Genomic DNA, 25,388 nt, shown 5'->3' on the forward strand with positions numbered 1-25,388 from the left:
TTCTCATATAAATTTCTCTCTCTCTCCTTCTTTCTCTCCCTCCCTCTCTTTCTCTGTGTGTGTGTATAAATTTTGTAGTAGTAGTGGTAGAGAAAAAGAGCTGGAGACCAATGTGTTCATAAATATATTCAAATACATATGTGTGTACATATAGACAAATATGTGTGCACACATGTGTCTGTGTACCCATACAGTCATGGAAGAAGCGATCACATGTGTGTATTACTACAGAGGCCCCCAGTCTTTGATATATTTATTTGTTTGCATGGGTGTGTACATGCACACACACATACTACTATGAGTGGTTCACATGTGAACATGCACATTTCCTTACTTAATTTACATATATGAAAGCTGATACTAGCCACTACAATAAAAGCAATCTTACCTTGGAATTTTCCATTACACTCTCAATGCAGTCAAAATAGGAGAGATCGCTAACAGGTTCATTGGGATTATCCAGCATTCCCTTAACAGTCTGCAGAAAGAGAGCAAAACCTTAAACCATGCCATACAGAATGAAAGTGACTCAATATACTACTATGGACAAATAACAAAAATTGTTTTTTTCTAAACATAGGGCTCTGATCACTACTGTCCATTTCACTTTTAAGTAGGTAAACTTTGAATACCTGAAGCATGCATATTAAGTTATTTGAGACCAGTTTTGTTAATCAGATAGAGTACTAATTAGGCAAGGACTAATTAAGCTAGAGGTTGATTACTTTTATTGGCAGCACTTATAAAAGTAGGGGAGACAAGAAGGGATATTGGCAATGCAAGATTTTCCTACTCAATCCTTTAGAGATAAAAGTAGAATTTAATTTCAAGGACTCATTCCTTAAGTTTCTTAGTATTTATAATTGACGGGATCTTTCAGCATTTGAACTCTGAAACTTTTTTTTTCCTTACTGTCTTCATGGGTAGGCAAGGCATGAAGAGAAAGGACAATTCATCTGTGACTAGTCTGATAAAAAGATGATTTAGGTTGGTTGATTAATTTGGTCTTATTTTCCTTTTTAAAATCATAAAAAGGCTAATGACTCTCAAACCTCCTGGACTCCATTAGTGAAGGTGCTAATTAAATACGGGGCCTACTTCTATGTTTCTTTATATGGGCACCATGAACTAACCATCACACTTTTGGTTATCTGTTATCTAAGTCCTGGATAAGCTGTATTCAAATGCTATAGAGAAGAAAAGTCTAACCTAGATTTCTATCTACTGGGCTAGTGGTGCACATAATAGGGATATATATCAAAAGCCAAATTTTTCTTCATAAAATGCCATGATGATGAGGCCTTAAGAAGCATCAGATAGGAAAGATGATGAGAACGTTTATATGACATAATAGGAGGGACCTCAGAGGCTAAGTCACTTTATAGATGAAGATACTGAAGAGGTCAAGGGACTTGTTCCAAGTCACAAAGGGCACACTCTTTCCACCATAACCCAATGGGATCCATATTCAGTTTAAGGTACAGGAATAAGGGACAGGGTAAAAAGAATGGTGGCATTTAAAGGCAGATCATCCCTTTGGACACCATAAGAAAATCTGAAGAGAGAATGGGAAGAACAGTTGTTCTGGAGTCTGAGTTAAAAAGCTGCCCCTGATGCTAAATGGCCTTGGGCAAATCACAAATCATTTTCCTCATTTTATATTAAAATGAGAAGGGTTGGACTAGATGACCTCTGAGGTCCCCTCCAGATCTATGATCCAATCAGTTGAAAAGATGGGATTCCCCCCCTCCAATAAATGAAAATTTAATCAGGCAGTGGTTATTAATGGTGAAAATGACGCATCTGACCACCTTGCATTCTAAGCAGTTTACAAAAGCATTAATCCCAAGATAATATATCCTTTATGCCTTCCTCTGAGGACAAGGGCCTATTTGCTATTATTAACAAGATTGCAGAATATCTCCATTATCTCCATAGATACATAAACAATTCCCACTGCTTCTGTTACCTGAGAATGGATTATGAAGGGAAAAGCATACCAAATCTCAACCCAGAAGGGCAACTGATGAGCAGAAATCTCACCAATGGGATTTTTCCAATTAAAAAAAAAATCCAAAACAAAAACCAAAACAAACAACAACAACAAAAAAACTAGCTGCATAACCTTGGGCAAATTACTTAACCCCAATTGCCCTCTAAAAGGCAAAAAAAAAAAAATCCAAACCACTTTCTCACTAAAAAGAAATTATCAATAGATGTTGAACCCTGTGTGGAGCATAACTCATTTTCCCTTATTTTCTTTCAATTAATCGCTGTTTCTGTTGTTTATAACCTCAAAACTACAATCTATTTCACACAGTTTCCACTATTTGGGGCTCAGCTAACCAACCATGTGAATTCCTTCATCTATCATTAATTTTATTTTTTTTTTAAGAATTCACCTTAAAGCAAATTTCATTTAAATAGGATTTATTTTAAATGGACTATTCAGAATCCTATGATTGTTTTTCTTTTTAAATACTAACTGCCATTATTTTAATTTTGTTTTCCATCCTCCCTAATGAAAGCATCTTCAGATATTAATTTAGGTATGAAATACATTATAAAATATAATTTATACCTATATTTTTCTATTTAAAGGGGAAACAAACAAATCTGCACACTTATTGCCAAAGCCAATTGGAAGATCCAATCAAGATTTCTGAACCTTCTTCAACCACTAGACCGCTGAGGGTAGAAGAAAAAACAGCTAAGCTGATTTAATACTAGACCACCAAGTAAAGACAGTTGACCCTATGTTTTAAGGTGATCAAGTCAGTTCTACTTTTCACAAACAGCATAAAATTCTATAAACGTTCAGGGCTCTGGAGGGTATGTTGTTATGGTAAAAATGGGTGTTAAGGTTACTCATAGTTCTTAAACTCAGCTCAAGCTTCTCTCTTTGTAGTGGGCAGTAAATGAAGTGACCTGAGCTCGGGGTACAAAAGAGAGTGCCCCACAGTTTATCATGAAGACCTATTGTCTAAAAATGGCAGCAGAATTCTGATTTCTGGTATTACATTTTGGAAAAGGCCTAAGGGACTCTACTGGTTTTGTTAAGAAATATGTAGATTAAAAAAAAGAAGAAGAAATATGTAGATTTAAATTCAAGGTTCATGGAGAGGATTCTGAGCAATTTTTATAAAGTAATTGTGCAGCTCAATTTCCAGGCTACTGCTCCAAGGCCAGGAATAAAAAGTCAATTATAGAGACTACATCACAGGCAAGTGGGAAGTCAGAATTATTTCTGGTTGGCTGTAGAATTTCCTTTGGGTGCCTGGGCAATTCCAAGATGTCAAAACTACATGGACTGAAGAACGTACAAATTCTCTGAATGATTGACAACTAAGCAGCATCTCTTTAGGGAAATCAAATGTCCAATTTATTTTTACTGAGATATCAATTTGGTCTGTTTAATACATCTTCTATCTATGGAATGGTTAGCTTGTCAAGGGTTAGAGAAAGAGAGGCTTTCATTTATTTTCTGTCACAAATATTTGTACTCTTGTAATAAGGTACAAGAGCTAGGACCTGAGATATGCCTGCAATTGTATCAGTATCCGGTCATGGAGAGCTCCAGGACTTTGACTCTGCTTTAACCCTTTTGGTCAAGAAGTGTCAGTTTGTAACACCCTGCCTAGAGCATCACCCAGACTCTAGTTAAGACAAAATGTACAGGCAGAATGTGTTCTTCCCTTGGTAAGTAGTGTGTCCCAGGGGAGCTGTCATTCTCAACTGCCTCAGGATATAACATTATCTTAACTTGCCTCGGCCCGTTGTTCAGTTTTGGTCTTATATCCACAGCGCCAGCCAAAGAGCAGTTGGTAACAATTACTTCCTCCTCCTCCTCTAAATATGAGACTCTTTCTACAGAATACATCTCTGCCTAGGGTAGATGTAGTACTGATGCTTCCTTCAGCTCCCCCAGGAAAGGTTACAATTCCTTTCCCAGAAAGACTAGAAGATAAGAAATGCACAGGGCAGTAATCCTACAAGAAAATGGAAAGACAGCACCTGTCCTTCTACCTTCTGAAATCTCTAAGCATCATTCCATATAATAATACCTCAAGTTCTCTGAGGGCATTGTCACATTCCTTCTGGCCTGGTGCTTGCTGGGTACACAGTGTGATAAGCTGGTTAATGCTTTCTGTCACAGCTCTAGGAAGGAAAAAAAAGTATTTTTTATAAAGATTGATAATGAAATTATCCTTATTTTATTTTTCCAATTCATAAGAAATTTAATTAATTAATGAAGTAGGGTATGGTCCCCATTTAAGGCTCTTCTGTAAGCTATAGACTCTAACCAAGTAAAAAAAGAAAAAGAAAGAAACATAATAGAGGAAGAAAAATTTTCCCTTAAGCAAAGCAGAATTATTACCTTGTTTTGGATTATTGGTCTGACTTCTGCAGGGACCCTGTGCTTCTTTTCAGAATTAATGACTATCTCAATATATATAGAACAAGACTTTCTAGTGGAGTTCAAATAGTAATATGATCACATTGCTTTCAAGACCTTTGATTAACTACTTACAAGGAATAATCTGGACACTTCCTCTTGCAATTTCTAAGATTTTAATAAGAGAGTACTGATTACCACAGACATGCTGTAAACAGTGCAATGGAATTTTAAAACTGCTTTTCATATAATCCCACACAAATTCATAGTCCTTAAATGCAGAATTGAAAACTGTTCTTTAACAAAACCGTGATCTTCATTTGAGGATGGGGCAAAGACAGTAGGGCCACAAAGAAACAAACTAGAACCTTAGATACAATCTTGGCATTGTTTCAGGACCACCATGTCCCTTGGGGAAAGATTTGAAACTTTAGGCATTCTTGGTGTCCAATCCCTCTTAAGCAGCCTCTTCCAGAATGGGAGTCAGAGACTGCCACCTACTCTAGGCTACCAGAGATCCATAATTGAGAGAGATGGATTATTTCAAGGGCACCCATTTCACTACTACGTACTGTAATGAAATTTGATAGACCTTGCGAGGTGGCTGTTGTGTTTCAAGGTAAAGCAGAGTTAAGGGACATCAAAGATTAAGATCCAGAGTCAAAGAATGGAAAGGTGTATGTGAGTCCAGATCAACATGTTCCAGGGAGGAAAATGTGGATGGGAAAAAAGGTCCTTGAAGTACTACTTAAATTATCAAGTGTCTTTTATTAAAGTGGAATAAGTAAGGTTAGGGGCCTGAAATCAGGATGATCTCAGACTAGCTGTGTGACTTTGTTAACCTCTATTGCCTTAATCTACCATAGGAGAAAATGGCAAACTCTTCCAAGAAAACTCCATGAACAATGGTCCATGGGATCAAAAAGAGTTGAATACAATTGAACAACAATGAGGTTTAGGAGAGGGAGAAAAAAGGAAAACAAATCTTCAGCTTGACTTTCAATTCTCTCTACAATTTGGCTCTTACTCAACTGCCCAAAATTACCTCTTACAACTTTCAACATAAATCAAAGCATCATTTCCAGCCCCCAACACATCATTCTCATTCCCACCTCTTGGTTCACACCATCCCCTTAATAAAAGGATTTGTTCTGTAGAACTCGGACTCAGTCAAAGGTTGCACTTGAGGACCTAGAGGACCACATGTGGCCTCAAGGCTGAACTTTCCCCACCCCTGCGTCTTTCCATTTATCTAAATTCTACCCATATTTGATAGGGTTGTTGTAAGTAAGTGACTTTGTGGACTTAGTAAATCATAAGGAAATGTGAGTTTCTCTTCCTCTTCACGACCAAGTTCAAGTCCTATAATAAAAATGACAACAGCACCTGAGACTTATTTATATATTGCTTTCTGGTTTACAAAGCTCTTAACATATATGGTCACATTTAGTCTCCCAACAACCTAGGGAGGTGGGCTGTATATCTCTCACTTTTGTAGATGGTGAAACTGAGGCCCAGAGCCTCTTGGTGGCAGACCCTTGGATCAAATCCCAGGTCTCTGGACTCTTTGGACAATATCAAGCTGCCACTTCAAACCCCCACCATGAATCCTGATTCAATGGAAAGGGCAGAGGATTTGGAGTCAGTGAGGAATGCATTTTACTAATAAATTGTTTTGAATTTGCTAGAGAATATGCAAATTGAAGGAAGACGTTTTTCCAATACACAAAGGACAATCAGCCTAATTATTTGATGAGAAGACTCTAGACTCTGGTTTGAATTTTAAATTTACTTAGGGTGAAGAGCTAGGGGAAAGGAAAAAAAAAAGCCATTCTGAACTTTGGATAGGGAAAGAACTAAAAAATCCCTCCCTCCATTTGACTCTGGTCAAATTCATTCATTTGCCCACAGATTTTCCTTTAAAATTTTTTACTAACTCTAGCAATGAAAAATCCAACACTTGAGTACTCAATTGGGACAACTAATGACAAAGTAGGGCTACATTGCATGCAATATAGAAACAATATGGTATTACTACCAGGACTGAGTGATACCCCCCTCCAGGGCAAGCAGGTACTGTACCTTATACTATGGTTGGCACAGTGCCATTCAGGGGAAAGAGTCTGACTAGGGCTTAATAAGTCAATAAATCAGTATATATTGACACACCCTATTACCAGTGGCATAGCAATTGTGAGGTGAAGTCAGAATCACTCAGTATTTGTACACAAAAGCTGCTTCATCTAGTTTATATATATTTTTTCCAGTGTGTCTACTCTTTACCTGATTTGTCTTCAGCTCTGACCAATGTCAGGGTCACCCGGTTTAGGACATTAGATTTTAAAAGTAAGGCCTTGTACCTGTCTGTTCAATAAATAAAGTAACACCTTACAGTTGAGGAATTCATCAGGCAATACAGACAGATACTGAGTAGTCTTGATTCGGCTATCAGTCACACTTATTTACTCACTTCAAAATGTAGAGAAAGAATAAACAAGTGAAGTCAGGGTGCCCAAAGTGAAAGGTTGTATGTATCTGACTCAGGAAATTGCAAACTTCTACAGAGGACACTCGAGAGATTATTATACGTTAAACATATTGGAGTTGGCAGCTACCATATGGTGCTGGGATAGCATGACCGCTAATGAAAACACAAACCAGGGACATTCCTCTCTTCAAGGCTAAAGGCAACTAGACCTGAGCCTCAAGCCTCAAAGATTACTGAAGGGTTTTCCAAACTGAAAATTGTTTCGTGTTCAGTGGCACTGAAATAACCCAAACCAGAGTATCCTAAGGGATACAGCATAGGCAAAAAATCCACAATTAAGTATGGATAACCATTTACCATGTGCAAAGCATGGTGGGGGATGGAGAAGATGGTGAAGGCATTCCTCCTGCCTTTGAATTACTTAACCTCTAGTGAAGATAAAGAGATTCAGTGACCAAACAAATATTTATGGAATGCCCATTATTTACAAGGTATGATACTAGGTGCAGTGGAAGAGTTACGACTTATAAAACGTGGACCCTTGTCTTGAGTACTTCTCACTACGGACCACTTTACCCATGAGAGGTCCTGAATAAATATTTGCTGAATTCAATTACAATCTATTTAGGCAGATGTGACATATGCCTGTAAAAAGGTAAATAGGAATGTTAGAAAACCAGAAAAGAGATGACACAAAACACTGCCCAACAGCATAGTCTGTCTGTTTCTCCCCCCCCAACACATATGCATATACAACAGACTATACATACACACATACATGTATATATACATATTTCTATACAATATATTATCTATATTTATATCTATATATAGCTGTAGTTAGACACACACACACACACACAGTGTATCAATGTAGATAGACAGATAGGTGTATTATATATTTTCCAGCCTTAGAGTGGGGAGAGAAAGGACTGGGGATGAAATGACCGAATGCCAATACAAGATCAGGAATGGCAAGAAAGAAATCAGTGTGGGCTGGAATAGCTAGCCATCAAAGTCTTTTTAAAGAGGTAGGACTTGATTTGTACTCTAAAGAATGGTTACTATTCAAACGAAAAGAAGCAGAGCAGGAGAGCAATTACGACTGGGGAGGAAGAAACAGTGTGATCAAAGGCAAATGCAAAAAAGACCTTTTTTTTTTCTTGCACATCCCAATTTCCCTCTCTCTTCTCTTATATAAAGAGAATTGCTGTTCCAGCTTTGGTGACAGTCTCTGAGGAGCTTAAGCAGGCTCAGCAGGGACCAACAGCAACATACAAGCAGCAATGAGGGAGACAGGTGTTAATTAAATTGCAGGTTCCTAGAGAGTCAATGCTAAGGTTGGGACAGAAGTGGAAATGGGTCCTATGATTCCCAGTATAACCTCAGCATCTAGGGCAGCTTTGGAAGGGGAGAAGGGTAAATTGCTTCTCAAGTTGTCGAATATTTCATGCCAGGGGCTTGGCAAGGTTGCAGTGTCAGCAACAGCAGCAGGGAGGGAGAATGGAGGTAGAGCACCTTTTGCTTGCAACTGAAAATTGGTTTCTCAGTCTCTGGATGCAATCAAAGAACACCAACCCAGCTGCTTATCCTGAGACTGGGGTTGGTGAAAACCTGAGAAAATGGTTCTCAACTCAACCAGACTCATGAGATTTGGCAACATCCTGAACCGGCACAATTGAAGGAAATAAACAAGTTTCCACATCCCGAATGTGAAATGAAAGCAAATGAAAATAAAGTGAAAGCCATGCCACTGTAGACATTTGAAACAAGATGACTGGGTTCTGCAAATGTCTTCTGCCCTCCCCTCCCCTTTCTTTTATCCTGAGGAAGAAACGAGGGTCCATGACACAAAGAAATGTTCCATTTTCTATTGAGAAGAAAGCTGGCTTTCCCATGGGCAGAAGAAATGAACAGTCCAACAAAGAACAGCAGGCTCAAGTTTGAAAATGTTTGGGGGCGGGGAGGAGGGAGAGCAGGAAATTCAAGACTGAGACACTGGACTGGCTTGTTCATGTCCTGAAAAGCAACAATGGCATTACCGTTCGGTCATATGACAGCCATATGAATAACTGAGAGACATTAGGGTAGATAATGAAAAGAGTAATGACCAGGGAATCAGGAGCCCAAAGACCTAGTCTTGGGATTTCTATCGTGTGACATTAAGAGACTGTCACCTTTCTGGGCCTCAGTTCCCTCATCTGTGAAAAGTGAGGGGCTGGCAATGTGTCTACAGTAAGGGGTTCATACCCTAGGGTCTGTGAATTTGTTCTTTAAAAATATTCTGTTAAATGTATTTCAATACAATTGGTTTCTTTTGTAATCCTATGAATTTTATCTTATACACTTTAAAACTTGATCGTGAGAAGGGATCCACAGGCTTCACTAACTTCCAAAGGGGTTCAGGACAAAAGAAAATGGCTAAGAATCGCTGGCTCAAAGGTTGTGAACATGCTAAAAATTGTGATATATGAGAAACAGAAGAGTACCTCCCCATGTTAGGCAACCAATATGAAGGCTATGGAAAAACATGATTCAGAATAAAGGACAATTAGAACAACAGTCATACTGATGGTAACTATGCAACAACAATAAGGGGGAAATATATAGAAAGAAAAGAGCTCAAAAGGGGACATGGAAACAGATTATTTTGTTATTATCTTTTCAAAGTCAATATGGACTTAAAATACTGCAAAGAGAGTTTATAGTTTTGTGCTTGTTTCAATATGTGACTGTTTTCTAATAGTTCAGAACAGATAACAAAACTTCACTGAAAAAAGTTAATCAAATGAATTCTTTTACTAGATTATGTCTCGGATCTATTCAGACTCTAACACTGATAATTTAATACTCAGCAAAAGGGCACAGTGGAAAGAACAGATTTTTGGGTCACCTTTGCGACCTTGGGCAAGTCACTTCCTCTCTTGCTAAAGTTCAGTTTGCTTATCTATGCAATGAAGTATAGACTTGACTTGGTGTCAAACTCAAATAAAAATGGGGCCCCTAACCCTTATATAAGGATCCCTGCAGGCTGTAGACTGACTCAGAAAACCATATATCAACATTACCTATGTTCTATCATATTTTTATTTGTTTTGCTAAATATCGCTGAATTACATTTTAATCTGGTTTGGACCCCACCAGAGTGCTGTGGGCTGTGTGCTCAATCCCTTATGATTAGGTGACCCCTATGGGCATTCCTGGATATACATCTAGGATCATCTCATCCTGTAACAGGAGAAGAAACAATGACTGGGATGCTGAAGATTTAAGATGATTTCCGGCCACTCTACACGCGCATCCTGCCTGGCTGGGTCCCTTAGTCAAAGTTTACAGTAACCTCACAGAGATCTAACTGTGACAGGAACAGATCCCTTCTTTAGCCCCAGCATTTCTACCTTGGACTAAAACTAGGGAGAAAAATGCTCCACAAAAGATGCTGGGTCCCTGGGGAGTAGTTGCCAGCATCTGCTCACAACAGTCTCTTCTTGCAATGGAGTTATTTTAGTTTGGTCACTTTTACATGATTAATGTGTAGCATGCAATGGAGGGGGCACTCAACTTTGACTCAGGGGGCTTGTCTTATGACACTAGTTGAGCTGTGTGACCCTGTCCAAGCCACAGGGACATAGGATAATAGATTTTGAATCAGAAGGTAGTCGCTTCAGCTACAGTTAACCCTTTGTGACCCCATTTGGGGTTTTTTGGGCAAAGATACTGGAGGGATTTGCCATTTCCTTCTCCAGCTCATTTTACAGATGAGAAAACTGAGGCCAACATGATTAAGTGACTTGCCCAGGGTCACATGGCTAGTATCTGAGGCCAAATCTGAACTCAGGACGATGAGTCTTCATAATTTCAGAACTGGAATGCTATCCAGTATACCACTGTAAATAGTAGGGCTAGGATTTGAATTTAGGTCTGATGATTCCATAGTCAGCATTTTGTGCCACACTGCCTTAAAGGGCTTCAGTTTCCTCATTTGTTTAAAAAAGTGTGTGTGTGTGTGTGTGTGTGTGTGTGTGTGTGTGTGTGTGTGTGTGTGTGTGTAATTATGCCTACATTACCTAACTGTGTGATGTTGGTTATTTAACCTCTCTGGTCCTCATTTCCTCAGCTGTAGAATAAGGGCTGGATTAGATGGGTCTCTCAAGGTTCCTTCTTGCTCTAAATCTATGCCTAATGATTCCTAAGTGAGCTATTAAAAGGTGAAGCAATGCAACAGGACAGCTTTCAATGGCCTCTGGGCTTTTATGTTCATTTGAACTGATAGAAGACTTTGGATAGTCTATTGCATGCAGAAAAGATTTCTTTTAATTTTTTTTAAGAGGAACACACATCCTCAACTTTTGTTCAACTTTCTAAGTAGGGATTTGAAGTATGAATATTGTGAATGCTGATGACATTCATTTGGAGCAACTCTTTCATTTTGATACCTGGAACTTTATCTCAGCTCTGAAAACTAGTCCTACTTTGCTAGATTTTCCTTCTCATGATCTAAGGCAATGAATGGCACGTTCCAGAATGGAAACTTTGAAGTCACTCTAATTTTGAGGCCATTTAAAATATGAGATAAAGAAAGCCATCTCAGAAGAGACACCAGGGAAAAGCTTTACCAAGAGTTTTGGCAAGTTAGGGAGTTGGAGGAAGAGTAAAGCATCGGCAACAGCTGTTAAAAACCCAACTGGGAGAACAACAGATATCCAAAATGAAAGATGATTTAAGATGATTTCTGGCCACTCTATATGCTCATCCTTCCTGGCTGGGTCCGGTCCCTTAGTCAAAGTTTACAGAGTTCTAACTGTGAAAGGAAGAGATATCTTCTTTGCCCCCAACAAAAGGGATAGGGGAGAGCAGAACAGTTCCTGATCAAACAAGGGAAAGCAAGAACCACAAAGGAGAAAACAACAATTTTGATCATATCACATAAAATTTAAATGGAAATAGTTAAGTGGAAAAAATCATTTTATCATGTTTCTCTGATAAAAGCCTCATAACCAAGAAGTATAAGGAACTGATTCAAATTTACAAGAACAAGAATCATATCCCAATAGATAGAAAGGGCAAAGGAAATGAACAAGCAATAATACTAGCTATGAATAGGCTTATGGAAAAATGTTCCCAAAAAATGTTCCAAATCACTAATAATTAGAGAAAATTAAGTCAAGGTTCTACCTTATAATTATATAATTGTTAAAAATGAAAGAAAAAGAACAAATGTTGGGGTGGCTAGGTGGCGCAGTGAATAAATAGAGCACTGGCCCTTGAGTCAAGAGGACCTGAGTTCGAATAAAACCTCAGACACTTAACACACACTCAACTATGTGACCCTGGGCAAGCCACTTAACCCCAATTGCCCCTGCTTTCCCCCCTGCAAAAAGCAAAAAAACCAAAACTAAACAAACAAACAAAACCAAATGTTGGAAAGGTTAAGGAAAAAGAGGCACTAATGGACTATTGGTGGAATTGTTAAATACTCCAGCTTATTCTGGAAAGCAGTTTAGAAAGTCACCATAGTATGTATTACCATTGAACCAACAATACCACTGCGAGGCCTTACACTCCAAAGAGATCAAAGAAAGAGAAAAAGGATCTATATGTAAAAAAAATATTTGTAGCAGTTCTTTTCTTCGTAGCAAAGAATTGGAAACAATATGGATGTCCATCAATGGAGAAATGTCTGAACAAATTATGCTATAGGAAAGTAATGGAGTATTATTATTCTGTAAGAAATAATGAAAGGGACAGACAGCTTTAGAGAAACTTAGGAAGACTTGTATGAAGCTGATAAAGAATGAAATGAGCAGAACCAGGAAAACGATCTATGACAATAACAACAACATTATAAAGAAAAACAACTTTGAAAGACTATAAAAAACTGATAAATGCAATGACCAACCATTATTTCAGAGGACCAACGCTAAAGCCTGCTATTCATTTCCTGAACGAAAGATGATGGACTCAAGATTCAGAATAAGACATACAGTTTGAGATGTGGATATTATAGGAATGTTTTGACTGACTATGCATATCTGTTTTAAGAGTTTTGTTTCCATTTTTATGTTTTTCTTTCTAATGCGGAGTGTTGGTGGTTGTGATGGAGAGTATAAGAATAGGGTAGACAAAATTTTTTTTTAAAAGAAAAAGAAAAGGGAAAGAAAGCCAGGAAAAAAAAAATCATAGACAAGGAGTAAATCTACAAAATTACATTTGAATTTATTTTAAAAATAAAAAAAGCTGTACACAAGAGAAATGCAGTTTTGTGTACAATTCTATTTTTTCTGTTCAACTATGTATGTGCAAATGCCCCTTTATCTGTTGTTTAAATTCAATATAAAAAAGAGTAAGTGAAATTTGAAAGATCTTAAGGTATATGTGCATTCTCTGATAGTTCTAGTTCTAAGACTGGAGAACTATCTAGGAATGGAAGAGAATCAAGAATTTTGGTTAGGATCAAAAGAAGACTTGACTGCTCCACAAGCAAAGAAAACCTCTAGGGCAGCTTCAGAAGGAGGAAGAAATAAATCAATGATATTACTGTTCTGGGTGAAAGAAATGATGGCAAAATGCCATGGTAAATATGGAATTTAGCTATATTTAGAGCTGAAAAAGGAGGAAGAAACTGAATGGGTCACACAGTTGTCCATTGATCAAACAATCATTCTAAACTGAGCCTGAAAAATCAGTGAAGTTTAGAATTTAGTAAAGATCACACAGATTTGGAATCAAGAGACCTAGGTTCAAATTCCATCCCGGACACCTAACTAGATATGTGAATGTGGGTAATTTATTTAACCACTTAGAGCCCAAGTTTCTTTATCTGTAAAATGGACAAACATATTTGAGAAAAATAATATTCACACTACCTACCTCTCAGGGCTGTTGTTAGCAAAGTACTTCACAAATTTTAAATCACTACAGAAATGTGAGTTATTAGGATTAAAAGGAGAAAAAAAATTTTCATAGAAAAAAACCTGTAACTTTAAATTCAATACAATAAACCATTATTAAATGTCTACAATGTGTAAGATACATGTTCATTTAAAGTACGATGCGAATGCATAAACAATCAACTTTCACAAACTACCAAAAGTCCAAGTGTTCATTTCACTTGGCTGCAAGGAACACATATAGTACAAATAGCCACAAGAGGCCAGAACCAAGCTTTAAATACATTATAAGAAAAGAGAATTGCTGCAGTGACACAGTATAACCCCTTATTTTTTCCCCCTCTTACCTTGCAGCTGCTGCTAAGAGATTTTTTGCATTAGGGGCCCCTGGATCAACGGAGAGAGATTTAGCAGCTAGTAACAGCTTACTGGAGGCCATGGAGATATTCTTGAGGTTCCCTATCACTTGGATCTGGTCCTCTTTAGTCTGGAAAGTCAAAAGGAACCAAACTAACTACGGTCTGTATATCATCCCTGGGACTCAGGGCCACAGGGGGCATTTTGAAATAGAAGTAAATTATCTGTATAGATCCCTTTGTACACAAACTGTCTCCAAATGCCTGCCTCTGTAGGATGCTGACCAGTGGCTCCCCTTATCCAGAGAGATGCCCCTCTACACATCACATTCTAGGGACAGGAATCTATCCTGAAGCAACTGAAATCTGACAGAAGCTGTGTTCCTAAGCGCGTGCATGCAGACACACGCCCCGCAAACAATTCCAGCAACTTGCTTAACAATGCCTGGGTTGTCAAGCAGTTTGTGCATCTCAGCCTGGCACAAACGACCCACATTGTCTCTGTTCTCAGGGCTGATTACATTCTGGCAGCTTATACAGAGTAAAAAGACACATTTCTCACCTGGCCTAGCATCTGAAAATTAAAAAAAAAAAAGAAAAAGAAAATACCTTTTATAGATAAGAGAACAAGCAATACCCTTAATCTCTCTTAGGGAGATCACTGGAGTTCAGAAAACAGTGATATTAGGCTTGTCATGTTCCCTTGTTCTAAAAAAGACATTTATCTATTTGTTTGTAGGAGGAAAAATTTAATTGATTGATACTAGGTTTCAAAGTGATAGCTTTAAATGTGCCAACCAGCATGACAAAATATAAACACAAACTTTTAGTAGGCTATGTTAAATTCCAATCTGCTACTCTAATCTCTGTTAAATGTATCCCATGTTTCTATCCAAAAGGGCATTAAGTAAAAAGAGGAATTGCCTAAGGAAGGACAAGAAAAGAAAAACTCATCCTTTGGAGCCTGGAAATACTTCTTTCAGTGGCAAGGATCCAAGTTTGACACCAACTTCAGAGAGCACCCTTCTAATGAGGTCATCATGGGTCATGGATCTTTCCAAGAAGCGTACAGGTATATGTGAACTCAGGACCAAGCATCACCAGTGCCACCTACCTGAGCCTGACCAGCCATTTCAATGCCAGCGTCGAGGAATTCATCAAAGTCATCACTGAATTTTCCAGAGGCAGCTGCTAGTTCCCCACTCTGTCCCCGAGTGGCATGGACTACTTCCCCTGCTGACTGGTTCAGGTCAGCTGCAGCCTGGTTCAATTCACTTTGGGCTTCCTGGAAAGGCTTAGTACTTGGCGGTAGCTAGGATAAGAAAATAGAAATATGTGACTTTCATCTTTGATGTATGTGTATGTCTATTATGAAGACTAAGAGGTAATAAGTCTCTTTGTAATCCCACCCCAAGTTAAATCTGTCCTTCAACATGGAGTTGGAACTTACCCTTGAGACAGAGAACAAATCTAATGTCAGGAAGATGAACCCAAGAGATTAAAATTTTAGATGGAAAGATGCTTTAATAATGGACATTTGTTTTTTTAAGTCAAAACCTAAGAGTAAGGGGAAAAAAACCCAATCCACTACCACATTTAGGGCCTTCTGCTTTTCTAAATCACCAATTAATAATTACCAGGTTTAGAGAAATCTATGATAGTTTCTTGCTGTTATACTTGTGATTTTTGCTAGTAATACAGCTTTTCCATTCCCCAGAGTGGGTGACTGACAAAAGTGTCAGATAGCTACAAGTGATAATACCCATTAAGTACACTAGGTTTGTCTCTCTTTTCCTCCTAATGCAGTAGGGGAACCACCAAGAGAGACGAGATCAAAGTCCATATTCTCCCACACTGACTTTCTCTGCTGAGATGATCTTACAAAGCAATGAGTTATAGATTCACTGGAAAAGGTGTACTGCAGAAATGCAATAATGGAACTTAGCACGATTCTGGTAACCAGTTCTACCTCCAAGTGACAAGAGGAAATAGAAGTTTGATTAAACAAAAGAAAAACATCCTAAGAAACAGAGTTTCTCCAAGTGATCTTCTCAGGACAAAAAGACTCCATATTTTTTCTTACACAGGAAAAGAATCCAAATACTTAGATATCTTCCCCAATAAAATGGATCTTCTCACCGAATCAACAAGCAGCTTCTTGCTGGACTCTCCAATGCTCTTCAAGGCCACGTCTACATCCTTCTGCCCCGGGAGACAGTTCACACAGTTGTTCAAAGAGTGTGAGACAGCTTTGGCCACCTTAGAAGGAAAAACAGAATAATAAAAGGGTTCTTTGAATCTCACTTTGCTCAAATTAAGTATCCCTTGGACCCAAAATCTGTGCTGCTAAAATGATGCAGAATGGACATCCCAACCCTGGTGAGACTGCCCCTAAAAGGGGCAAGTCATGGAAATTGTCAGTATCTACCTGAAATTGTAGTGTGGTGAACTGGATGGAGAACTGGTCTCTGAAAAGATGTAAATCAAAACCCCTTTCTAATAGACACTGGCAGTGTGATCCTGGGCACTTAAAGTCTCAGGCACCCAGCAAGACACTCTCTAAGACCATGCATTGCAAAGAAGTATGGATTTGCATTGGTAAGAGTTCATTACTGGGGACTTGGCTATGGCAATGAAATCACATTTCTAGTGAAAAAAAGTGATGTCATTAAACTACTTCTCAGCAAAGGTTCTGATGCCAAAGCCAAAGTACCCATGTTACCTGGGGATAGCATCCTGACCTGGCAGTGGGGCCAACCTGGTGATGGAATACACCCAAGCAGATGCCCTAGAGTAAGTCCAAGGTGCTTTTAGATTCTAATAGATTTAGCTCAGAAGGCACAACTAGCTCAAGCTGCTTCAAAGAAAAAAAATGGAATCACCATTATCATGTGATCTTTGCTGAGGTCACAAGGCTAAAAGCTCGTTCTGAGTTCCCTGATTCTGAAAAGTATTTGAAACAAGGCCCTGAAACCTTATTCTACCTGGCTGACTGACTGCATCTCTTGAGTAATTCCATACTCATTTTGAGATGTGTTATTTTTCACAGGAAGAGACCTCACTTGTTGCTTCAGCTCGAAACAGGTACTCTTCTGTTGTCTTAAATAGAGTATAATTGGGCATGATGGCTCACACTTGATATCCCAGCCACAGAGGAGGTTAATTAAGGCTGTTGGATTTCTCAAGCCTGGGAATTCTGAGCTGCAGGGGGCTAGTCTTCACTTAATATGGTGAGTGCTCAGAGGGCCATGAGGTTGCTTAGGAAAGGAATGGAGGTCAGAAATGGAGCACGTCAAAGCTCCTCAGTCGATTGAGAGTGGGCCCATAAGCAGCCTCTACACTTTGAGGCTGGGTGAAAGGGGGAGAATTAAGTCTGAAACAATGAAAAACAAACAAATGAAATATAACCTGAGACAAAGAAAGAGCCCTGTTTTTCATTTAATAGATATTTCCACACTACTGCTATATCCCAAAATCTAGGGTTAAGGTGAACACACTAATTGGTTTCATTTGTTAGTCTCAGTTCACCTGAATGGATTGAGGACAGTCATAGTGACAGATGAGGTTTCTCCCAATGTGTCAGCCAGACTAAACTCACCAGGAACAAAAGGGCTGAAGTATCTTCCAAATACACATGGTGGGGAAAGTGTTAAGGAATGGATTTGTGATTTCATTAGTATAAAGAGCTCCCAGATGAAGATGCTCACCCCATCAATACAGGCAGGTAACTTCGCTGGAACTTACAGACTAAGAGAACGGTATAGTCTTTAGAAAAAAGGCTACTAGCTTTGGAGTGAGAGTACCTGGGTTCAAAAGCCATATCTGACTGAAACTTAATGCTGGTGTGAATGTGGGCAAGTCAAAGCCTCTGTTTCCTCATTGGTAACATGAGGGTGTTCAGCCTGATGAGTGCCAAGATTCCTTCCAGCTCTCAGATCTACAATCCTATGGGCCAGAGGTGCCAAAAGTATGTAGTCAAACTGCCCAGGCTCATGGAGCTAGCATGGTATGTTAAAGTCTGCGGGCCCAAGTTCTTTAGCAGATAATTCAGAGAATTTTAGGCATTTTCACATGATTTTTTTTTTTTGAGAGGGTTGGGGGTGAATCTTTCTAGCTGGCCCTAGAAATAGGTGAAGTAAACTGCCAAGTCACATGGGCACCTGATGAGGGATGGCTTTTAAAAAGACTTAAAAAAAATGTATACCTTCGATATCAAAAAATTTTGATTCCTACATATGTTGGTATTTGTCTTTCTAAGTCATAAATGTTACAGTGCAGGCTCTAAAGCTCTTATGGGCCATAACACATGAGGATACCATTTTTGCTCCCTGCTTTCTGGCACACGAATGCTTTATGCCAGCTCTGCATATCGATGCCATTCCACACAGTAAAGCGAAATTGAACTAGATTATTCTATATCATATATGGTTCAAAGAACTTAAGAGATCTCTGGAACCTTTTCCTAGTTAAGGCATTTACTGGATAGGGGATGGTAACAGATAAGTTTAGTGAAGTCAGAAGCAAGTATACTGAGTTGTCCCCGTTCATGGTAAGTCATAAATCCTACCCTTAGGGCCCACCTGAGCTAGTCTCTGTTGACTCTCTGCATCTCCAGGGGCAATCAGGGCCTGCTTAGCTTCTTGAATGAGCATGGCTGAGCCCTCCATCACATCTCTGGCTGAATCCAACATAGCACGAGCTGCCACAGGGTCACTGGTGGATGCTGCTACTCCTCGAGCTGCCTGGGCCAGAGTTTTCAAAGCCTGTGCTGTCTCTCTTGCAGCTACCCCTTGAAGGAAAAATCCACCAGACTGTCTGTTAGAATACCATATAAAGCCAGTATTTAAATCTACAATGAGCAACAAAATTATGATGGGGCATAATGGTTATTTACATTACTGAAGGCAGAAAGAGACTTCCTATAGTTACTGGCTAAAAAGTACCAGTTCTTTAGGGCCACTGAAAGAGGGGTCTTCCTGCCACAAGCAGATGAGTTAACAAAATGATAAAACGGGAATGGCTGATGTTTTTTCAAGGGCATATAATGAAATGAGCCAAGAGGGTTTCAAACAGAGAATATGATGACAGAGACCTCCAACTTATTCTAAGCCTCATTTTGCTACTACCCTCTCAAGTGTGTCCACACAAAAATTTAGCAAAATGGTACCAAAAGCCTGGGTCATAAAACTGACCCACTATCTTCTCTGAGGTCCCATCAAACACATCAATTGCCCAAAGCTCATGAAGATAAAACCTGTAAAACTTGGGTCTGGGTATCAACCCACCACGAGGAAGTCATGACAAGGGTGTCATGTTGCCTTGATGGGTGTGACAGTGAGGGTGAAGAAGGAGGCAGATACTAGGAATATGTCCAAGGAGGAACAGAGAACATTCAAGAGTCCACTCAAGCAAGCAAGAGTACCTTGCTCACTTGGAGGCAAGCAAATAGACGTTTAAGTGGGTGAATGTACTCACATACTTGGTTCACAATAACATGATGCTATTTTTGGAGTTCACAGAACTTGGGTCCTAGTGCCACTGCTATTATTACTATCAACGTAAAGCCTGGATACGTCCCTTAATCTCTTACAGTGAGTTAATTTTCTCATCTCCAAAATAGAGATATTATCTTGCACTACCTAGCTCCCAGGATTGCTGTGATGAAAGTTTTTTGCAAACGTTAAAGTATAACACAAATTATTATTTTATTATGAACTTAAGAAATAAAGCAAGCATTTCCATAACACAGAACAGAAAAAAAGATGACTGCATATGAAACTGCAAATCTATTATGTACAACTTGCTATTCCTTTTAAATATATAATAGTTATCATATAACTTCTCCCCCCCTTTTTTTATTTCCTTCCCCCGCCCTAGAGATGGCTACCATTAAACATGAATATGTGTGTGTGTGTGTGTGTGTGTATATGTATATATATATATATATGTCTTCATTACTAATGTGTAATTCATTTCCATACTGTTGCCAAGAGGAGACAAGAATGTAGCAACAGTAATAATATGCTCTGGGAGAAGCATGGTAACACCACAAAATACTGTGAGAACCCAGGCCTGTCCATATGGTAGCTCATTCTGGGATGGCCTGCACCAGGGTACTGGCCCAGCACTGCTAGAGAAAAAGCTAATTCTACAGTGCTGGTGGATATGGGTAGGAAAAAATGAAGGCCTCTGATAGGAGAGCTTTGCCCCGATCCTTCCTATAGCTGGGCCTGCACCCCAGGTGCCCAACACTAGCTCCAAAGCGTCCCTTTGGAGGGTAACCATCCTCCATTTCCAGTCCCTCTTTATGAGCTGTGTCTCCCCTTTAGAACAAAAGTTCCTTCATGGCAGGAATTGCTTGTGTGTGTACGTGTATCCTTGAATTTTCGCACAGTACCTGGTACACAATAACACATTTCATAAATGCTCATCTATCCATCTGTCTGTCTGCTTTTTGCCTCCTTGATGATGCTGATGCTGGCTCTCTCTAACCTCTGAAGTTTACTTATATGGTACTTAACCTATTTCCCTGCTTCCTCCTCAACACAGGCAGACTCTTTGACCTTGATTCCAATTTATTCTCTGCAGACATTGAGTACTTATCGACCAACATTAAGTCACGACAATAAATATGAAAATGTTTGCCTGGCAGAGCCAAGACATGAATTGATGAGAAAGACAGAGGAACGTATATGTGTCCTATTGGAACCCATGGAGAAGAAAAATACATAAAAACCCCTCACAGCCTTCAACTCTAACCTCCATGTGATAATTTTCAGAGGGTTCAAAGTTAAACTCTGTATCTGCTACACGGAAACATTCTGCCTTAGCCTGAGCAGTCGGTAGGTGGTCCCTTCATTTCAGAGTGAGGCGCAATAAAGACACCAGAAGAGACTCGGAGACATAAATGAGATAGTGTTGTTGTATCTCAGGCTGGTTAATCTGTAAATATTTAGGAAAAGACACAGCTGGGATATAGCTCTGTAACCTAATGAATGCAAATTGCAAAGCTCCCATTCCTACTTTATCATACGGCAAGCTTCAAGCATAGTTTATATAGACTGGAGCACTTTTAAACAATATAATTTTTTTTGTTGTCAGTGGGGGGAGGGGGGAAATTGTTAATGAAAAATTCACAAGAAAACTTGCAAAAATAAGTGAGTTATAAGTGAGGGAGGGAGGAACAGGGAGGTGAGGGAGAGAGAGGGAGAAAGATGGAGGGGGGGAGGGGGTGAGAGAGAGACAGAGAGAGAGAGAGAGAGACAGAGAGACAGAGACAGAGAGACAGAGAGACAGAGAGATACGGAGATGTGAACAAAAAAGATAAAAGATGAGTGGAATGGCCATCTGATTTCAGACCTCAGCCTTTTCTTTATAGAGAAGGCATAGTGTAGTAGCACCATAAGAAGGTTGGCTTCCAGCTCAAAATCTGCCATTTATAAAAAAATGTGAACTCTGGCAAATTAGTCTCTCCGGACCTGTCTCTTCATCTATAAAATAAGGAGGATTAAATTAGACAATCCCTAAGGTTCCTTACATTACTGTTAGAATGTAAGGCTCCTTGAGGGTAGGAACTCATTTATTCTTTGCATTTGTATCCCCAGAATGTAGAATACTGCCTGCGACAGGGTGGGTGCTTAATATGTGCTTACCAATTGACTGATTCCAGCTAAAAATTGTATCTGTTTATCTCCCTGCTTATCTCCCATATGCTCTAGAATCCAACCTGATTTCATATACAGAGAACACAATACTTGGGTACAGGAAGCCAGAAAAGGCATTTATATCGAGATTCACTTGGTGCAAAGCACATTTTTACAGAAGAAGACTATATCCAGAAAGCAATAGTGAGAAACCAACTCAGTGAAAAAAAGATGCGTACAGACGAGGCAAATTTCAAAGATTTAAGTATGTTCATTCCAGATAATTTCTGCTCAAGATTCCCTCTGAAACTCATAGAGCTTGAGAATCTCCATGGCACGATTCAGTATCCAAGAAAGAGGAAACCACCAATAATAAAGGAGAAAGGCCAAAACAGGCCACTGAAAGGACCTGGCAAAAATCTAATGTTGTCCAATGGTTGAATTTGCAATAACAAGTCTAAATAGTGACCACCATGGGGACAGGTTTAAAAAAACAAAACAAAACAATTCTGCGGTCTGAGTTGCATTGCCAGGACTGAGATTAGGAAAGCACTGCAAAGGGATTTTTAAAAACTACAAAAAAGCATTTGAAGCCATAAATTACTTCAGCAGCTCCCTCACCATCTGGATCCTAAATTATGTTCAATAGCAGTGTCTGGAAAATATGCACCAGTGAGATTAAATACAGAAGAAACCCCTTATAATAGTTGGTCTTTATTACAGGGACTTCTTTATCCTAGAATTTAAAATCATAATTGGAAAAATACAACTATAGAAGTTAAAAGTCAGGTACCACAAGATTAAGCTGGGGGAGGGTGGAGGATTTAAAATTGTCTCAAAATTATTTTTAAATGAGTTGCACAATAGCTGGATACAGGGGTAGGTGAAAACTTTATACACATGAAAAACTGTAACTGATTATTATTTCAGACACCGAAGATAAATGGTACCAGGATGATAAAGAAATGTCTCATTTTCTCATTCGTTCATTCATTCATTCAATATTTACTGACCATTTGCTATTTTTGAACCCAGTACGAAATATGATGATGTTCCAGCCTTTGAATAATTTACCCTCTAGTAGGGGTAGAGAAAGTCCATAACACCACAATCTCCATGTTTTCCATTAGCATTGCCTTTAAATAATCAATTCATTAAGTAGGTATTATGTGCAAGGCCCTATACCAAACAGCAAGTCCCTGTTTGTTTTTCAAGCCCATAGCTTTACTAAAAAACCTGTACTGAAGAGAGAGAAAGCTTCAAATTGTAGAGGCAGAATATTGCCCAATGATGGAAAGGGCTATGAAGCAGCTGTGTTGGTTACGAAATGCGTGTACAGGGCAGCGAGGTGGTGCAGTGAGTAAGAGCGCCGGCCCCAGAGTCAGGAGACCTGGGTTCAGTTCTGGCCTCAGATACTTAACACCCACACAAAATAACTGGCTGTGTAACCTTGAGCAAGTTACTTAACCCCAACTGCTTAGGGGTGGCCAGGTGGCACAGTGAGTAGGAGCACCGACCCCAGCATTGGGAGACCTGGGATTGGTTCTGGCCTCAGATACTCGACACCCACACAAAAATAACTGGCCATGTAACCTTGAGCAAGTTACTTACCCTAATTGCTTTAAAAAAAAAATGCATGTACACAGATAGTAAATAAGACAGTACCTTTCTTCTGAGGTGCTGTCTGTGGGAGGGTAAGTTTGACAAGCATCATCAAGCACAGAGAGAAAGTAGTAATTAAGTGATGGGATAAGACCTTAAGAATGATGGTTAAAGACAATAACAGGAAATATTTCTTTTTCTATAATGATAACTCATGTATATCACAATAACACAAGTAGAAATGAAATGATTACTAATTTTATTTGACAGATGAAGAAGCTAAGTTTCAGAAAAGCTAAGTGATTTGCTCAGGGTCACACAGAATTTAACTATTAAAACTGGGATTTGGGGGTGGCTAGGTGGCACAGTGAACAGAGTACCGGCCCTGGAGTCAGGAGGACCTGAGTTCAAATCCAGACTCAGACACTTGACACACTTACTAGCCTCATGACCTTGGGCAAGTCACTTAACCCCAATTGCCCTGCCTTCCCCCTCCAAAAAACAAAACAAAAAAAAACCCTGGGATTTGGTATAGTTCTCCCAAATACAGGTCTGGTGATCATTCTTCAAAAATCAGTTACCAATATGCAGTATATCTACACTAATTCTCTTTAAGCTAGAGTACTCAATCAACCAGAACATCCAAATCTTTCACTTTTACGGGGGGAAAAACCCTCAATTAATCAGCAAACCTTTAGTAAGTGCTAATTAATATATGCTTCTAGGTGGCACAGTAGATAAGAGTGCTGGATCCTGATTCAGGAAGACTCATCCTCCTGAGTTCAAATCTGGCTTCAGACACTTACTAGCCCTATATGCCTCAGTTCTTCATCTGTAAAATGAACTGGAGAAAGAAGTGGCAAACCACTCTAGTATCTTTGCCAAGAAAAACCCAAATGGGGTCACAAAGAGTCAGACGTGACTGAACAACAAAAAATATATTCAAGTACTTTGCTAGGCACTGGAGATAGGACAAAAGTGAAATCATTCTATTCCTCAAGAAGCTTACATTCTAACAAGGGACACAATATGCAAGTAAGTGACATACAAAGCACATTTATTTTCTACTTTTTCCACTTCACTTTGTTTACAAAGATAATTTGGACTGTTATCTATGTAAACAAAGTATAGTAAGATCACTGTGAATCTTGATTTTTGAAGCATATGTAAACCACATTAATTCTTATACCAAAGAAACTGATAAATTGCTTTAAAAATTACATGATCAATTAAAGATGAAAACACAATAGTGGTAGTATAAATTCTTTGCCTTTAATAACAAGAAAATAGGTTGGTTTGCTTTTTTAAATCATGCTGAAAATTTTCTACTAACCCCTTTTCAATTTTTTTTCTTAAGGAACATTTCAAAAATTTTATTACTTATTTATTTTTAGCTGTCTTTTGTTTTAGAATTTTAAGTTCCAAATTCTGTCCCTCCTTCCCACTCCAGCCACCATCCACTGAGAAGCAAGGAATAAGATATTTTTTTTTCTAAAATGAAAAATAGATTGCGTAAACTAATTTCCAGATCTCTGGCATACATGTTACAAAAATAATTTGATTTAGATATGAAACTAGAGAAGGAAAAAAACTTAAAAAAAAAAAAAAAGCACAGGCAGAAGACTAACGACTACTTTCCATGGAATTAATTAATGTATATGCCTTGGATGCCTTTCAGAAATGGGTGATGTGCTACATGATAACCAATTTAAAAAATAGCCAGGCAGGGCTCTTAACCACTGAAATGATGCACATTTCTATGTTTTAGTCCTAGGAAGCCCAATTCTGTCAAAAAATTATTTGGAGACATTTTCTAAATTGACTAGAGTATGCCATCCTGGAGGTTCCTCCTCAGACATTTCAGCCACTAATTCAGCTGCTCCTCTAATGACAAATTTCTATCCATGATGGTCAATGACACTTGGAACTCTCACCACTAGCATGAGAGGATTAAAAAAAAAATCACTCAACAAGTGAAAAACTTCTGGATGTCAGAAATGAAATATTTTCCTG

The 25,388-nt window shown here is 38.8% G+C and overlaps 1 protein-coding gene across 1 annotated transcript in view; it reads right to left on the reverse strand.

Moving 5' to 3' along the window:
• Positions 1 to 25,388, reverse strand: part of TLN2 (talin 2) — a 569,404-nt gene that overhangs the window by 142,539 nt on the left and 401,477 nt on the right. The window contains exons 32-37 of the mRNA XM_069098382.1: positions 18,711 to 18,919; positions 16,270 to 16,389; positions 15,245 to 15,442; positions 14,122 to 14,261; positions 4,065 to 4,158; positions 389 to 478 (exon numbers count right to left, since the gene is read on the reverse strand). Coding sequence (XP_068954483.1) covers positions 389 to 478; positions 4,065 to 4,158; positions 14,122 to 14,261; positions 15,245 to 15,442; positions 16,270 to 16,389; positions 18,711 to 18,919 — 851 coding nt within the window. The remainder of the gene's footprint in view (positions 1 to 388; positions 479 to 4,064; positions 4,159 to 14,121; positions 14,262 to 15,244; positions 15,443 to 16,269; positions 16,390 to 18,710; positions 18,920 to 25,388) is intronic.

The sequence above is a fragment of the Petaurus breviceps genome, unplaced genomic scaffold (genome assembly GCF_028583685.1).
Source record: "Petaurus breviceps papuanus isolate PSGF00001 unplaced genomic scaffold, PetGlider_PUasm1.0 37, whole genome shotgun sequence".
In the NCBI taxonomy this organism is placed as follows: Eukaryota; Metazoa; Chordata; class Mammalia; order Diprotodontia; family Petauridae; genus Petaurus; species Petaurus breviceps.